Raw genomic sequence first — 17,941 nt, forward strand, 5'->3', positions numbered from 1 at the left:
GCGCCCCCCGCCCAGCCCAGCCCACTCCGCCGAGAGGGGAACCGAGCACCGGGAGCCCATGAGCTCTGGAATGGTCTGCGGGGAGAGCGGTGGGAGTCTCGCTGGTTGATGAGATCGCTCTTTTTTGTGGTTGTTGCTGGGGTTTTAGCACCGGGAATGGGCTCCGTCAGGTGTCATAAACCTTTGCTGGACCCGAACAGATGAATTTATGACATAATTTGAGCAACCTTTGGTAGTTGCTCAACTAGTTAATCTGTTATTTCATGTAAACTTTGAGAACACCGTGGGGTGGTAGGGAGCATAGGGAGCAGAGGGGAAATGCTCTCAGAACAAGGATTCCTTCTGTTTGGCTCTTTGAGTGTTTAGCATTTGCTCAATGTGCAAGTGTAATATATGATCTTACTGGAAACAGTTCCTTGCAAGCCTTGAAAATGTTCTCTTACAAACTAACTCCCTAGTGCCTTTTTTTTCTAAAAACTTCAAATAAAAGGAGAAGGAGCCAATACCGGTGCCTGGGCACAATGTACTTTGTAAGACAATATGGAAGCCGAATACGTCTTATGTGACATCGCTAGAAATGACACTGTGAACTGGAAAGAACAAATAATCTTTTTGGCATTGGCCCACACAGCACTGGTTTTGCCAGTGTACTGGTTCCCCCTTTTGTTACTGGAGGGTCTCTTGCCTGGCAAGGAAGGGCGGGAGGAAATCTTGTGTAAGATGTGAACATGATGACTAAAGTGAGAGCACATGGTGTAAAACTGTAACATTGTCATGAGGTCTCTGCCTGAAAAACTGAGGGCTTTTAGCTCACTTTTAAATGGTTTTGGGATAGCTTTCAGCAGGCTGGTCTGTATGTTTTTAAAAGTTTCTTAATGGGATTCTGTATGAGTCATTGTTTGCCTGTCTCTCCTCCTTTGGCTCATTGTAGCCAGATATGATAGAGGGGAATAATCCTAAATATAATCTGTTCCTAAAGTTTTACAAACATCCAGGTAAATGTAGTGATCCTATATGTTTTCTCCAAAGGTGCTGCAGTGGGAAAGAAGCCTTGCTTGCTGCCAAATACTGTTAGAACCAGAGAGTATGCATGTCAGGGGTGTAAGCAATTATAAATTCTCCATAAATGATGCTTCAGTCAGTGCTCCTGTCAAGTATAACACAGAAATCTGCAGGAAATAAATCTGTATCTTAATTTAGTAGCTTGAGGGGGCCACTTGCTCTATTTATTTTTTTTATTTATAAACTTCTATAAATTTGTCATCCTAGAAACTAGGGTTTTGAAGGTGTGAAGGAAAAAACCCAATAAGATAAAGCAAATACATTTTTGCTTCCTACCATCGTGAAAGTTTCCATGTTTGAAACCAGATGCAGTTCATGCTCATTAAGTACATAATCAACCATCCTGAGGCCTGAACTCATCTTTTAAATCAGAGTCTTTTAAGTCAATTGAATGTTGGTTTAATCATGTTTATCATGCATGATGCATTATACTGTACCAGCTTTTAGTCAGGTGACTGTAAGCAAAGTGATAATAATAAAATATGTGAAGTTAAGAAGATGTTAATGATGAATATAAACTAGAGCGAAGAAATGGGAAAAAGATGTATGGAGAGAGATCGCTTTTTCCAATGATGATGAAATAGATGCTGTCAAGTTCAACACAGTACATGTTTCAGTGAAGTAAATTTTGTCAGAGTCTGCAATGCATTTATGTGTCAAGTACCAATCTGAATATAATGTGATAAGTTGGAGATCGTGTTAGCACATGTGATGTTAAAATATTAGCTATGATTATTCAGGGAATCTTGCTGATAAATATATTACTATTTAATATTGTACAAACTGTTATCAGCTATAGGTGTGTAAACATATTGGCAAGGTTTTATTGCTTCATAATCTATCCTGTTTGGGTAGGAGAGACAGGTTTAATGTGTTAAAGTCAGAATGTAGCTCTCTGCTCATTACTGAATAGTTTATACATATTTCAGTATTGATTGGACGTTTTTTCTTAATTCTTTATGCAAAAAAGTGAGAAAATATCTTGGTATACAAAGAGTAGTATCTTATAGAAAGTGTTACCTTTTTGTTGTATTAGTGACAGTGATACTACTGGGGCAAAAAATTTGCTAGGAGTGGTCATGATAGTAAGTATTTAAAATTAGAAATTGACTTTCACTCTAAATTTTAAATAGTTTTGGTTTAAAAACTGAGCTTTAGTGGTTAAGAAACAAATGTGAAAACAAGTGGTTTGAGATCTTCCTTTAGGGGGACACTTAGAAAACAGAAAATGCTAGATACTGAGAGCTTGGGGTTTCAGGGATTCTTTTGTGTTTTGATGTATTTTCCTTATTACGTTTTCAGAGTTGATCTCTTTTGTTCCCTACCTCATGCAAAACATTCTTTCTGTTCATTGGCAACTTTTGACCTTGCTTAAAGAAAACAGAGTTTTATGCAGAATAGCCAGATCATCATATGCTTAGCTTCATATTCATTGTGAAGCTTCACTTTTGTCTTTATAACCATTACTTACTTTATTTTGGAGTTTTGGGGTTATTCAGGGTCAAGGCCATACCTTTTGTCACAAACAATATCAGACTACTTTGCAATCACCTGGGTTTTATTGAAAATTAACTGAGATCAGGAAGTCTTGTTAATTAATCAATTTTTATCTGAGAACTGGCACACAGAGTTATTGCTGGAGTTTCAGAAATGGCTGCAACTGTGAGACAATTCTGATTTTATTACTGTTCTTTTTACAAGCAACTTTAGATATAATAATACGAGTTCTCAAAAAGTAATCCTTGTGCTCTTTAAACACATACTTTTGCTTTGGTACCTATCAAACGTGACAAAACACTTGGCAAGACCTAGTACTTTAGTACCTGATTCATTATTAAATCCAAATGAGAAATAAAAACTAACCCAGCTTCTGTGTCAAGTCTTCTCATGGATTCAGTCAATCAGACCTGCTCTGGTTGCTTCTTGCTTTCCAAACCAGAGAAAAAGAAATCTGTACATGTACACAGCTGTCCAGGGGTTCCTAGAACAATTTAGCCAGTATGGAATAAATGCTGGATTCATTCTTCTACCCTGTGTGTGTTATGAGGGCTCAGAAAAATAATTCAATTCTGTACCTCAGCTGTTCTAGGAAGTAGGACCAAGGGTTAGCAGTGTTTGGCAGTGAAGATGTTTTAGTTATCTATCTCTGGCTCAGCTACTTTTTAGAGCATAAATCAAGAATTACTCTGTACTCTTCTGAATAAAAAACTTTGCAAGTCCTAATTCCTGGCGTGAGCTTCTTACGAAGTTTGCTAATAGCCTTTAAGGTGGATAAGAAAATTCAGGACTTAAGTTTTGGAAGTACTTAGCCTCTACGCTACAGTAATGTTATTCTGTCACCCTTTGTAGCTTAATTCAGTCATAATTTCAAGTTTAAGAGTGCCTTGTACAAGATAGTTTCTGGCATTTTCATGAGGATTAAATTGATTCCCTTCAGAAAAAGGAGCTAAAGGCAAACCTTCCCTGAGCAGTCCCTGCTCTATCCTTGAACTGTGTATCTTAGAAGTCAATGAAAACAAGTTACTTAGGATTTTAATTATTGAATTGAAAAATCATGTGTTTTCCTTGCAAAGTTTGGCATTTAGTGTGTAAATTTTAACTCAAAATTTGTCTGACACTGTTTTGAGTTCCTGAAAGTTCCAGATTTTGTATAGGAAGCTTAAATGCCTAACTCATGTCTATAAATTTCACTCTGGAGGACAGGTGTCTGCAAATTGTCATAACCAGTATATATTTGGACCTTCCCTTATCAATACCTAGCTATAGCACTTTGGTCATCTTTCCTCTTTGAATAAGGAGCCTCTGTGTGCAGCAGCAGGTGAATGGCACAGTGTCACACCTCAGTTTCTGGGGCAGCCAGGTGAGACACTGATCCAGGGCGATGTTTCTGTGGTGTGTTCTTAGGGCCCTGGCTGTCACTAGCCCTGATGAACTGCCTTGCACTGACCCCAGGCATTATAAATCCTGGCTGTTTGTGGTAACCAAGCACAAATGCAGCTGCAGCCCAGGTTATGGCCCTGTGAGGCTGCCTGATCATTTGTCTGTTGCCACAAGTGGTCCTTGGAGACCTGCTGGTCTGCCAGTCCTTCAGAGCTGTCGAAAACAGCAAGGTGTCAGCTTCTGGAAGTCACATGGTTCAAAGATGTGTGTGCAAGTTTTGGACTCCTTCCCAAAATTTGACTTCTATTGCTGTTTCCAAGGTAAAATATGAAACCTGAAGTGAACTGGAGAAAGATGGAGAGTATTCTACACTTCAAGGAATTTCAGTCAGAGGCATACCTTCTTTAAAAATAAGGCTAAATTTTGTCCTTGGCTCAGCTTGGTACTGGTACTGCATCCTTGGTCTAATGACCAAAAATGCAAACCTTGTGTAGCACAGGGATCTTAACTGGCTGCTTTATAACTCTACAGCACAGATGCCTAGATCAACTTGCATCTGACTTCTGAAATATGTTTAAAGTCTGTTTTCTTCCTGCAGGAAGAAGACTTATTATCTTGATTCTCAAAATAAATTATCAAGCATTTGAAATATTTGCAGACCTGTCTGTACCTTGTTATTTTCTACATGTTTATTTGATTTTGATGAGATAGAAATATCCAAATCCTTGATTTTTTTTAATACTGTAGGCAATGACATAGTTAGTAGATTTATTTTCTGTATTATAGAGGCTTCTAAATGCACTGACAGAAATTTGAAGTCTTCTGTACTAAGCAAAATATTTGATAAGGAAGTATGTTTTGAAGATCTTGAAGTCTAAGCAGATAGCACGAGGGATGTATTAAAAAGAAGTTTCCTTACTAATTCCTTAGAGAAGAAAATGGAGTACACAAGGATTGTGGTTTGTCCTAGAAGCATGGGATGGAGTCAGTGCAATCTGCCTGAAATCTCCTGTCCAGAACTTTGATTGCACAAGGGTATTTCTGGTGTGACAAAGTTATTTCAGAATATTTCTGCAGTGAACAATGACCACCTCTTTCATCCTGAAGAATCTGAGTCTCTCAATGTCTACATTTTTGGATATTCTAAATTTCAAAGTGGTGAGAATAGTGTGACTTATTGCGAGTGGTTTCTACCTGTTGCTGTTGTCTTGGTTTATGTTCTCTTCACCCAACCCCCAGCTTTGCAACATACGTGTGTAGGTGTAGTTGTGGAGTCAGGATGGTGCCAACTTGACATCCAGGTAATAGCCTGTCCTCTGAAAACATTATGTCCTCTGAAATAAGTAAGTTGAAGGTGAAAATTAACTAGTATACAAGGAGACATTGAAACACTGCCAAATTTTGCCATGTGAATTTGTAGATGCCTGTAGATGTGATTTGTAGTTCAACTGCCTTCCATGAAAGTGGGGATATGCCTGGGTGAGACAAGCAGGAACTCAGAGGCTGTTTATGGATCAGCCCCTCTCTTAGAAGCAAAAGGATCTGCATGAGCTCTTTCAGTCAGCAAGTAGCTAATCCAAGGCTTCACTGTCATGAAACTCAAATCAGAAGAGAATAAGTAGGCATTTAAGACATATTTGGAAACAACATTTTTTTTCAGAAGCCTAATCCAGAAGCTTTTCAGTTTAAACCAGAAAGAGAAAATCCAAAGTGACAGCTGGTAAAGGTACTTGGTTTTAGGTACATTCCCATATTTTAATGTTGGTATTTATCTTCTATTTTTGCCCCAACTTTGAAAATAAAGGATGTGAACCTTTGTTGTATTGGAGTAATCTTAATATTTCACTTTAACTTTCACCTTAACTAAAGGTGAAAAAGCTAATCTGCAATTTTAAAGCTAATCTGCAAGTTCGGGAATGCTTTTATTTCTCTATAGGTAAAAAATTCAAAAAATCAAAACCACAAAGGTCCCCCAGTGTTGCTTTGCTCAAAGCCTAAGACTTTTTTGGAAATCAAAGGATATGAGGCATTTTCTCATTAATTTACAAGGATCATGCTGAGGAGTAGCATCATCAAATACCAGGATACAGAGAAAATGGCAAAGAGCAAGTAGTAAGAGAAGCAGGACCTCATTCAGGGTTGATTCCATATTACTGTAACAGTAATTTACATTTTGACCCTTGGTATTAAAATTAAATAAAATATGACTCTGTTTACCTGTTTGTTTATACCTGACCACATATCAGTCATTGGGGTGGGAAAAAATCATAGTTTTGGAAAGGGCCATTGCACCTGATGTGCAACTCTGTGTTATTTTATTAGGAAACATATCTTTAAAATCCATGGCTAACACAGTGAAGTGCTAAATTGGGTGAAATGTGTTGCTGTCACTTAATGACACATCTGGAAGATTTTAAAATTCACTTAAATCATGAATAGCACTGCTCTTCAACACTTTTGGTGCAAATTTTCTGTTATGTTTCTTGTTCTTTCAAAGGACTAGGAGAAAACAAATCTTTCTCTTATCCTTGCTGAGGGATATATAATTGAGAAAAAGAGTGAAGATGGATGAATATCCTTGCCTAGTCAGTCTAACTGCAGGTGTATGCTGAAAGAGCCTTGCAAACCTTGTTCATAGCACATCATCACCACTGTTTTTTGTTGGCTTTCTTAAAGAAATATTTGAAGCATATCTTACACTTGACTTTGGTACCTAAACAACTGACAGATTGCAATACAATTAATGTATTCTGTCCTTCCATCTTGCACAGCCTATCCCCTGAGGTGCTTTGTTTTCTCTCAAATATCTCCCAGTACTTCTGCAAACTGAAATATTTTGACTAGCTTACTAATTGTAAATATTTAAGTATTAAATAGTATTTAATTTCTGTTAAAAAAAAAGACATCTAGCAATTAGATAATAATTTGAATGTGTCACTTCACAAAAACTGGGCATAAAAGACAAGACTTCCCCAAGAATTGCTGTGGCATAATCCTAATTAAGATTTGCTATTGAAATCCTGGGGTTTCAGCAGAACATTGATTATTCTTGAAATGGTGCTGCTCACAGCTAGTGGCAGAGTCAATAATATTGCAGCTAGATACTTTCCATGACAAATAACCCCTCATGGGGAAGAATTGTTTATTAGTGAAGAAATTAAAATCTTAATTTTTGTGATCTTGGGGACAACAACCACAACAAAAAAACAGAAATCAGTAGGGTCTTCATTTACCTTTATTGTTGAGACCCTGCAATAATTATATTTAAATATTAAACTATATTGCATTTTTTGTTGTTGTTTACAAAGGGGGACATGCTAAAGTTAAGATAATTGTCAGAATACATAACATGCTATTTCAGTAGGTTACTATTGCAAACAAAATACCTGCAATCCTACTCTGTTGAGGGTAGCCAAGGGGCAGGGAGCAGGAATAAGGCTGCTGTGCTCCATGGGCATGCTGGCTTGTCCCTGTTAGCAAGGATCACAAAAAGCTGGGGTGACCTTTTACAGCTGCACTACAGGATGCTCAGAAACGACAGCTGGAGGTGCAGATACTCTTCTGGAGAAGGAGCACTGGGTGTAGTAGAGCCATTTCCAGTATAAAGTAAGCAACAACTTAGAATTTGCTGCTGCTGGAGTGATGGGTGTCTTTTGTGGGAGGATGGGAATGCAGAGCCTCAGACATAATCTGGTCAGAGGGACTATTTGGGAATGCCTGAGATCTACATGGTACCTCAGCCTTTTTTTGCAGTTGGTAAGAATTCATGGCTCAGCAACCATCTCATAAAACTTGGGCTCTAAAGCATCATAATTACAGCTCGATGATGTTCCTTCTTCCCTGGCCTTCGCCCACCTCCCCCCTAATTGTTAGGAGGAAGGATAAGTTAAAACCAGAGGCACTCTTCTTGCTCTCTCCATGGAATTTTAGGTGCATTTCCCTAGAAGTTGCAGTCACCATGCTTAACTATATTCTGCACAGGTATTAATGCTTTGTAGAGGGGAGTGAAACCCTGGTGACCTCTGCACTGCTCAGTAGGTGTTGCTGTGTTGTGCACAGACCACCTGTTGAAATGGCACCAGTCTGATCAGTGACCCTTGTAGGAGAGCTGCTCTCTTTTGCTGGTCTTGGGTAGCCCAGCACCAAGACCACTGTTCTGTTACTGTCTCAGCAAACTGTGCTTCTTGGTCTGAAGATCCCGATGGAGCTAGGGTATTCCTGTGCTCAGGAAGAAGATCTGGGCAGTTGGCTTAGCAACACAGATGCTCCTGTTTTCAGTGACATGTAAAGCAGCCTTAAGGGAGAGTCAAATCCTATTGACAAATTGTCTGTGTTAATACTCTCTGGAAAGCCAAAGACATCTGTCCCATTGACACAATTTGAGTGGGATGAGTCTGAACATGCAGTAGAAAGCAATAGCTGTAATGAGAAATCTGTTGCATATTGCTTAAGTAAATGACAAAGAAATGGTCATTACAAATCCACCAAACAGTAAGTCATATATATCTGTGATATTTACATATCAATTTCATCATGTATGTTTTACTACAGGCAGTAGATAATGGACGTGGAACTTGCCTTCTTCTTTCCTACTGTACATCCTTGAAACTTGTTCCCTGCTGGGTTTCATACATGGGTACCCATAATAACATTCCAAGTTAGTGGCAAAACTCTCCCAGCACTACAGGTTTCTCTGTGAAAGGGTTCATTAAATGCCAGCAAGTAATCCGATGGCATTTGCTAACATAATGCTGTAAAGCCAATCTGTTTCCCTTCCTTCTTGCTCTCTTCCTTTCAGAATAAATTTCTCAACAACCTCAGGAAAAACCTCAGCATTAATGCTGACAAATTATTTCCAATAAGTCAAAAAAATAGAAGAGTCATATTCATTGACAAACTCTGAGCTATGTCACCTAGTGTTATGGAAACATGGATAACTACAGATTATACTGCCAGTTAAAATAAATTCATAGTCATTTTGCATTTCAAATCTTTGCAAGGAATCTAGGACATAATGGCTATAGGAATGCTATAGGAATCTGGCAAAAAATTGGTTTTCATGAGATATTTATAGGTCTAGTATATTCTTTCAATAAAACACAAACTGTCTCCCACAGTTCTTGACTGCACAACCCAAGCAGCTGTTGAAAATCCACCTTGAGACAAACATTACGTGTCAGGCTGACTCCTCCCACGATTACCACTCCAACCTGAAGCCACTTGGCACAGCGCACAAATTGGCCAGATCTAGTTAGGGTGGGACTTCCAAGCAAGGCCAGGGCAGCTGGGAGATGAACCTCTCTGTGCAAGCCCTGGCAGCAGCTTGCAGAAGGAACCTGGCTGCAGACTAGGAGGTCCCCAGGGCAGAAGTCAGCACTGCTCCTTTAGCTGGCTGGAGGAGTTTATCTAGCACAGTTGCAGCTACCGTGATGAGCAGAGAGATGAAGATGAGGGCTGCATAAGGCTGTTTCAAACTCTGACTTGGGAGGGGAGGGAACTTTAGAGACCACATAATTTTGATGGCAATGATAAATGCACCTGGTTAACACAGAGTTAAGCACACTGTAAAACAAGAGACATTTCTAGAGGTATAGTAGATCTGCTAAGCGTGCTGCCTTCCCCAAATGATAATACAGCCACTCAGCTCGCTTTCTAACTGCAGTCGCATTTTGTTAGTTCAGGCTGTGGCAAAATGCCAGGGTAGGTGCTAATCAAAGCTATAAATAAAATCAAATATGTGGAGGGAAACAGTGCAATAAAAAATGTTTTCTCAAAACATACAAAGTGAAACTGTAAAGCACTTATCTTTTGTCAGGTTGGGAATTGCTTATTGCAGTCTCAAAGCATTATTAAGGGGCTTAGGAAGGTTATTACTTAGCTACAGTGTTGTGAATTAAAGAAGTTGCCTAGGAAGTACTGCTACTTCCTTGCATTAGCTGCAGTAGTGGGTTTATGTCCCATAACTTGTATTCATTCTGTCATTACTGAAATGTCTATGTACATGGCACATTGGGGGAGCTAGGAACAGAAATTAATGAGAGTTTCCATTCCTGAATGACAAGGATTAGCCACCTCTCCACAAGATGTGCACAAAGCCAATAGCAACTGCTTCCTTCTGTCTTCAGGAGCTGGTAAAATAAAAATCAATATCTGATATACTATTTGCAGTAATCATGAAAGACTTTAATGTAAGTGTTTCATGAAACTCAAAGGTTTTCTTCTAATCAATTTTATCTCTGAAAAATATTGGCTCCTGTTTCCAGCAGTTGTAAAGTTTATGGATGTTTTATCATCTCCATATGGTAAAACAAGAGTCCAATGACTCTCCAAAGTGGACTCTCGTAACTGCCTTCCTATAATGTACCATGAATCACTTGTTATTTCTCAGCCACAGTGGTGTGAAAGACTGAACTAGAAGTCATATGATTCATCTGAAACCATACTATTATTGCAAAAATGAAGGATATTCCTTTAATTTCCTAGAGCATGTTCTCTTTGCAGTAGGTGTGATATAACCATGCACTTAGGGAATACCTTGGTGATCTGCTGAATTATAGGGAATATAGACTGGTATCTCATGCAATTCATAACTTCACTAAAGTAAATGTTAGTGTGCATGTGTGTACACACAGTTGCACACAAGTAGTTTTCATCTGTTGTGTTAAAGCCCTTTTGCACTTTTGTAGTGTTCAATGATGTTATTTTACCTTTGTATCAATTTCTTTGCACCTTCAGAGGCTGCAATTGAGAATGTGGATTACTTTGTGTGTATGACATATGTTCTTACAGGCATACAGGTAAGCATGTCCAATAGGCTGTTTGCATTTTCTGAGTGACTGTGGAAAATGTTATTGCAAATATTTTGTGGTTTTTTAGCTGTTGTATACAAAAACAGTTTAAAACAAAAATTTTGAAATTATTGAGGATTTGCTGAATTTTATCATAATCATGAACCATGCTGGGTTTTTTACAATCACTGGTTTACATATGGAAGTATGATAGCAGTCAACCACAAGCTACTTATTTTGCAGGCACTTCATTTTTTTAAGGAAATATTTTTTATTGATGACAGTAAAGCAGAAATTCAAGTAGTTTCAAAATACACCATTAGTATTAGTATACACCATTAGTTCAAAACAGTCCTTTGTTTTCAAAAAGATTTCTGAACAGAATCTGGTGAAAAATTTTGTATAAGTTGGTCCTTGGGGATTCATAGGCCTTTATGGAGCTGAATTGTTTGATAAAATGAGTCATGATTTATAAAGGTTTTCTCTACAGAATAGCCATTTGGAGTAGCCTTTTCCTGCTCTGTTTTGTCTCAGCATGCCCTATAAATTGGTATTAAAAATTTAAACATGACATTTGAAAAAAACAAATGCAAAAGATGTGTATATAATGGACACAATGAAGATCTTAAGAGGAATCCTGTGCAAGATTTGTGTTTGTTAAGTGCATATTGCAGTGTAAGATGTCATAGAATCAAGGAATGGCTTGTTTTGGAAGGGACCTTAAAGATTGCCAGGTTCCAAGCTCCCTGCCATGGGCAGGGACATTTTCCAATAGACCAGGTTTCTCCAAACCTCATCCAGCCTGGCCTTGAACACTGCCATGCATGGGGCATCCCCAGCTTCTCTAGGCAACCTGTTCCAGCGTCTGGCTACCCTCACAGTAAGGAAACATTTCCCAATATCTGATCTAAACTTGCTCTCTTTCAGTTTAAAGCCATTCCCCCTTGTTCTGTCACTACATGGTCTTGTAAAAAGTTCCTCTCCAGCTCTCCTGGAGGCCCACTTTAGGTACTGGAAGGCTGCTCTAAGGCTTCCCTGGAGCCATCTCGTCCAGGTGAACAATTTCAGTTCTCCAAGCCTTTCTTCATAGGGAGAGGTGCTCCATCTTTCTAATCCTCTTCCTGGCCTCCTTTGGACTGGCTCCAGCAGGTTCCTGTCCTTCCTGTGCTGAGTACTCCAGGAGGGGTCTCCCCAGAGCAGAGCAGATAGCAATGAAACTTACATGTCCACTTTATTATAGTTCTGATTTATTATTCATCTACATGGGCATAGCACATAGCATATTTGGAAACACTGTACAAAGGTTTCAATCTTCTGTTCATTTGTCTCCTGCTGACTCAGTAGCAAGTTTGGGGCATGATCCGACCTCAAAACATATAAAATGCAGGAGTTTCACAATTATTCTTTTAATATTATATTTGTCAATATAGTTTTGTAAATATAATGCAGGGCTGCACTATATTGTGTCATATATGTGTGTGTATGTGAATGGATGTGCACTTAGACATATTTGGATGCTGTGGAGAAAATATGCAGGGTGAGACAAAGCAACTCCAGAATTAATGCTAGAATATATTTAATTCTAACTTTTTTTTTCAATATTTCCTCAGATGGACAAACCCAATTTTGAAAAAGGGTTACAGACGACGGTTGGAGCTCTCAGATATTTATCAAATCCCTTCTGCAGACTCTGCTGATAATCTTTCTGAAAAACTGGAAAGGTATGAAAGGTTAATTAGATACATTTGTTTCAGGAATCACAATGCAATTTTCATTACAAAGATTTTGGATGAAATGTTTAAATAGCGTCGGGTACAAGCTGATTGCACGCAGCTGTACTTTGGACATGACTGTGATCCCTGGTCCAGATGTACAACCTAGATGGTCTAAATTACTATATACAGGTATATATATGGCAGATATCTGCCATTGATCACAGAATCACAGAACACGCTGAGTTAGAAGCTTGTCTTGTGACCACTTCCCTGGGGAACCTGTTCCAGTGACCAACCATTCTCTGGGTGAAGAACCTTTTCATAATATCCAACCTAAGTCTCCCCTGACACAACTTCAGGACATTCCCTCAGGTCCTGTCATTGGTCACCACAGGGAAGAGATCAGTGCCTGCCCCACCCTGTTCCCCTCATGAGGAAGCTGTAACTGCAATGAGGTCTCCCCTCAGTCTCCTCTTCTCCAGGCTGAACAGACCAAGTTACCTCAGCCACTCCTCACATGGCTTCCCCTCAAAGCCCTTCACCATCTTCATTGCTCTCCTTTAGACACTCTCATAGCTTTATATCTTTCTTATATTGTAGCACCCAAAACTGCCCACAATATTCTAAGTGAGGCTACAGGAGTGCAGAGTAGAGCAGGACAATCCCCTCCTTTGCCCAGTTGATGATGCTGTGCCTGATGCACCCCAGGACATGGGTGGCCCTCCTGGCTGCCAGGGCACTGCTGACTGAAATTAAACTTGCCATTGACCAGGACACCCAGGCTCCTTTCTGTGGTGTTATTTTCCAGTATCCCGTTCTCTAGTCTGTCCATACATCCAGAGCTGTCCCATCCCAGATGCAGAATCCATCACTTTCTGATGTTGAACTTCATATGGTTGGTGATTGCCCTGTTCTCTGTGCTGTCAGGGCCTCTCTGCAGGGCCTCCCTGCCCTCGAAAGAATCAGCAGCTCCTCCCAGTTTTGTATTGTCTGCAAACTTGCTCAGTATCCCTTCCTGTACAATGTCTAGGTCCTGTATGAGGATGTTGGAAGAGCACAGGGCCAAGGATGGAGCCCTGTGGAGCCCCATTAGTGACAGGTCACTGGTCTGATGTCACCCCATTCACTGTAACCCTTTGTGCCTGACTCATGAGCCAGTTGCTCACCCATCACATAAAGTGTTTATTCAGCTGTGGGATGGACATTTTGTCCAGAAGGATTCTGTGACAGACAGTATCAAATCTGTGCTGAAATCCAAAGGGATTATATAACTGGCTTCCCTTGGTCAGCTGGGTGGGGTTACCTTGTCATGAAGGGAAACCAGGTTTCCACTCATGAAGCTGAGCCGGCTGTAACCAATGACTGCCTTGTCTTTCAGGTGTTTTTCAATACCTCCCAGAATAATCTTCTCCATAATTTTTCTGGGCACTGAAGTGAGACTGACAGGCCTGTATTTTCTGGGGTCCTCCTTCTTGCCCTTCTTGAAAATGGGACAGTGTTTTCTGGTCAGCTAGGACAGCTCCAGATTCCCAAGACTGCTAAAAAATTGAGAGAGGTTTTGCTGACATCAGCCAGATTTTTGAGGATTCTTGAATGAATCCCATTAGGCACCATAGATTTGTAGGGATCCAGCTGGAGCAGCAGATCCTTCACAATTTCAGCAAGGCTAGACTCAGAATATCAATGTTGGTTCACTGAAAAGGGAGACAGCAGAAATGCTGCTCTTTTCCCAAAACAACCTTGTAAAACATTGGTTTATTTTTTCTTCAATGAAATAACATTCTTAATTTCCTTTGATACCACTCTTGACAGACTAATTGTTTCTGCAGAAATCATACTCTGACTTTCCTCATTTAGGTTTCCACTCTTCTTTACCCAATTTCAGTGGGTCTTAATTTAGACATTGTGCTCCACTTGTGACTAACTCTTACAACAGAGATGCCTAAACCCATTTCTTCTCTAACTGATGTTGTAGATTTCACTGATGTTCCAGGGCAGCTTACATCTGCACTGTTGTTCCAATCCAGTCAATTTTAATTGCACTGTGGCATAAGTATCCCAAACTATGGGAGATAAGACAGAGGGTAAAATGGAACTGATAAAGCAGCCTGATATCTTAGGCCTGATGGAGCAGAAACCACGGGAGAGACAGAGAGAGATAACTGCTCCCCTGGGTAGAAGTGACCAAGAGGCACGTTATGAAACTTTGTCATGATTACCAGGTAACTGATGTCCTGAAAAGTATATAACTAATGGGAAATTGTTACCAAAAATAGAATCCTATATAAGTACCATACCCATAAAACCATATATAAACACTTTGTATTCTCAATAGAAATCAGCTTCTCATCCAGCTCAGATGTCCCCATCTCTGCATGACTAATACCAACCAGTGGAATTTATAGAGAATGTTGGTATGCTAAATGTGTTCTGATAGTTTATAAATGAAATATTATGGTTACCTAATATTCTGTTGAAAATTTGATAAAATAGTTGAGGATATTCTCTGGAGTATTTTAATCTGTGAATTTAATTTTGACAAAACATATGTTCTCTGCATACAGCATTGCTTCTGGTTTACAATTTATTATTGAAAAGAAAGTTATTGTCCCAGCAACAAGGTTTAAAATAGTGCTGTGCAATAGAAAAGTCACACACATTTTTGATGCTCTGTTGGTCCTTTTTTGCAGATTGGAAGAGCTCCAAAACGTTTATTTGCCTATTATTGTACTCTGGTTTTAAGTACAGCAGGTTTCTTTAAAACATACAATGCGACCTTTTCATGAAGTAATTCCCTGCAGGGTGATGTATGACCAAGTATTTAAAACTACCAAATATGTGGCTGAACTGGGTTTGAACTTCTATTGATTTATCAAGTCCATGAAGGCCAGATTCTTGGGGTTTCTGCAAAGCTTTCTTTCCTTAGCCACCTTAGCTAAATCTCCTTGGATATATTTGAATGAATTGAAGTATGTCACAGCCATAGACTCATGTATTTGCTCATACAACTTAATAGTTCTGGTTTTGGTTTCTTTTCAGAGAATGGGACAGAGAGCTGGCAACTTCAGAGAAGAAACCCAAACTCATTAATGCTCTTCGACGATGCTTCTTCTGGAAATTTATGTACTATGGAATAATTTTATATTTAGCGGTAAGAATTGTTCTCCTCTTCAGTAAGCTTTTAGGGTTCCTTACATAGACCCAAGTTTTAGGGACTGCTAAATTAATAGAGAGTATTGTGAATAGCTACAGATTTTTCCTCTGTGTATTGCTTCAAAGGTGATAAATACAAAGATGTATTTTCATTAAAAAAGGTATCTTCTGATAATATCTTAATATCTTTAAAAGATACATGTTAATAGTTTTAAAATGTTTGTAGTGTTTCTAGTGCTGTTAGTGCTCCCAAGTGTGTGATCAGGAACTTGATGTGAAAGCCTGAACTGATTATGTTTATCACCTTTCCAGCAAGTTAGGTAGGATTACCCTGACTTATCAAATGCCACCTGTTTGACAATCCTATCACTGGGGTTAAGAACTGTGAAAATAATTTATTGCTAATAGTGTCTCACTAGGTATGTGTAGCCAGACTGTAAATCTGAAAATTGCTGTTAAGCAATATGCACATTAAATATCTGCATTGCTTACAAATTTCTGTGATTTAGTAGTAAAAAAGAGAGTGCATCACCTCTGTAAGGAGAGGCAGGCAATCTGTGACTAAAAGGATGTTGTGAGGTTATGTAGGGAGAAAATTGGAAGGGCTAAAGCCAAATTTTAACAAATTTGAGCACTGCAGTTTAAGACAGAAAAAACCTCACAAAAAACCAACAAAAACCAAAATGATTTCTATAAATTTGCAGTAAAAAGAAGCCTAAGGAGATTTTCCGTTCTTTGCTGGATGCAGGGGGTAGTGTAGTGTCAGGAGGATGCCCTTTGGGTACTGAACCCTAAGTTGTCTTTGTCCTGGTAAGGCAGTTCACTGTCTGGGACAGGGCCTCTTGCTATGTAAGGAGCTACATGTTCTCTCTCTACTCCTTTATCACTTTTGTCAGCTCTTCTTTGGGATGACACCTTGTATTTGCAGACCCCTACTCAATCATGTCTTTTATGTTTTCCTGTGATCTCGCTACTGCCTTTAGATTTTGTTTTACTCACCAAGTCAGCAACTCCTTATTCATGATAGGTTTGCTTTTTAAAAAAACCCACCGACAACAAAACGGTTCCACAAATGTAACTACCATGCACTGCAACAGCTGTTCCTGCAGAGTCTGCCAGCCAGAACCTTTGCACTAATGCATGCCTGCTGAAGTTAAGCAGTGTCTGAGGCACTGCTTAAGGGTAAGCTTAAGCAGTGCCTCAGACACTGCTTTTGCAGGCACTGTTGAGAATAACGCTCTTTCCCAAAGTTTAGGCAATGTGTGTGGGCATGCATGTGCAAGGTTGATTTCTCCTTCTGCACTTTTTTAATGGAGTACAATTTTAGATGGGGTGAGGACAGAACAAGACTGCAGGATTTTTGAGTCATATTCTTTGGTTGTGTGATTTTTTTAAAAATTTCTTTAAGAAATCACAGATATGTGCTATTAAACATGTCGTAAATGAATCTGCACCTTCCACAATGAACATGGAAAGATTAAATCTTAGTTTAAATTCTTGATTGCATTACCATTAGTGTTCATTTTATTTAGAGCAACTTCGTTTTATTGAAAGAGGAATTGTAAAAAAACCAAATTGCTCCTAAAGCTGCTGGTGTTCTTTGCAGGCCTTGCTTAAGGAAATTAATGGGAGCTTTGCCATAAATTTGAAAGAGGACAGGATGTTGTGCCGTACTGGCATAGGTGTAACCAAGTTGTATGTTCTTTTGAACTTCATTTTCCTTTCAGATCTTTGCTTGTCTAGTCTCTGAGCTGTTTTCATGGCATCTTTCTTGGTTTGTGGACTGTGGTTTAAAGTGTGCTGACATCCCTGCTGTTTCTGGAGTTGTCCTTTCAGCTGGCATCACAGCTTTGTTCTCATTAAGTCTAGCCTTTTTTTCCAGATCTCCCTTGTCCCTGCTGCACTGTAGGTAATGATGTTATTGCAGGGTGGACACTTGTGCTCTGGCCCCCTAGAGTACTACAACTGCCCCTCATAAATAGCGTTATGTTAGGCATGTTGGGTTACTGCACTTAATGTATCTGCTCCCCTGCTGTTTGAGGTGGTTTCCATCCTTCACCCTGTCAGAATATGAGTCTTACAATATAAAGAAAAGATGTTATGGTGGCAAAACAAAAATCTTGTGTTTTAGCTTGATACCAATTAGCTAACTAGGTACTTTGCTGTGAGGATCAATTGGATTCTATTTGTATTTTGGTCTTATATTTATTGCCATGAAATTTATATTTCCACTCAGGCACAACAGCTGCTAACATTAACTTAGAAGTGGTTTTAGTATCATATCCCAAGGGACCCTAATGAGGATTTCCTGAAGTTCTCGCATATGGGTCACGGGTGTGAGTG

General features: G+C 39.3%; 1 protein-coding gene across 1 annotated transcript in view; it reads left to right on the forward strand.

Moving 5' to 3' along the window:
• The first annotated feature begins 3,943 nt into the window (after positions 1 to 3,943).
• Positions 3,944 to 17,941, forward strand: part of CFTR (CF transmembrane conductance regulator) — an 87,071-nt gene continuing 73,073 nt past the window's right edge. Inside the window, exons 1-5 of the mRNA XM_014306968.2 lie at positions 3,944 to 4,262; positions 5,050 to 5,243; positions 10,732 to 10,739; positions 12,341 to 12,451; positions 15,485 to 15,596. Of these exons, the coding sequence (XP_014162443.1) occupies positions 3,944 to 4,262; positions 5,050 to 5,243; positions 10,732 to 10,739; positions 12,341 to 12,451; positions 15,485 to 15,596 (744 nt within the window). The remainder of the gene's footprint in view (positions 4,263 to 5,049; positions 5,244 to 10,731; positions 10,740 to 12,340; positions 12,452 to 15,484; positions 15,597 to 17,941) is intronic.

This window comes from Geospiza fortis, unplaced genomic scaffold, assembly GCF_000277835.1.
Source record: "Geospiza fortis unplaced genomic scaffold, GeoFor_1.0 scaffold195, whole genome shotgun sequence".
Lineage (NCBI taxonomy): Eukaryota > Metazoa > Chordata > Aves > Passeriformes > Thraupidae > Geospiza > Geospiza fortis.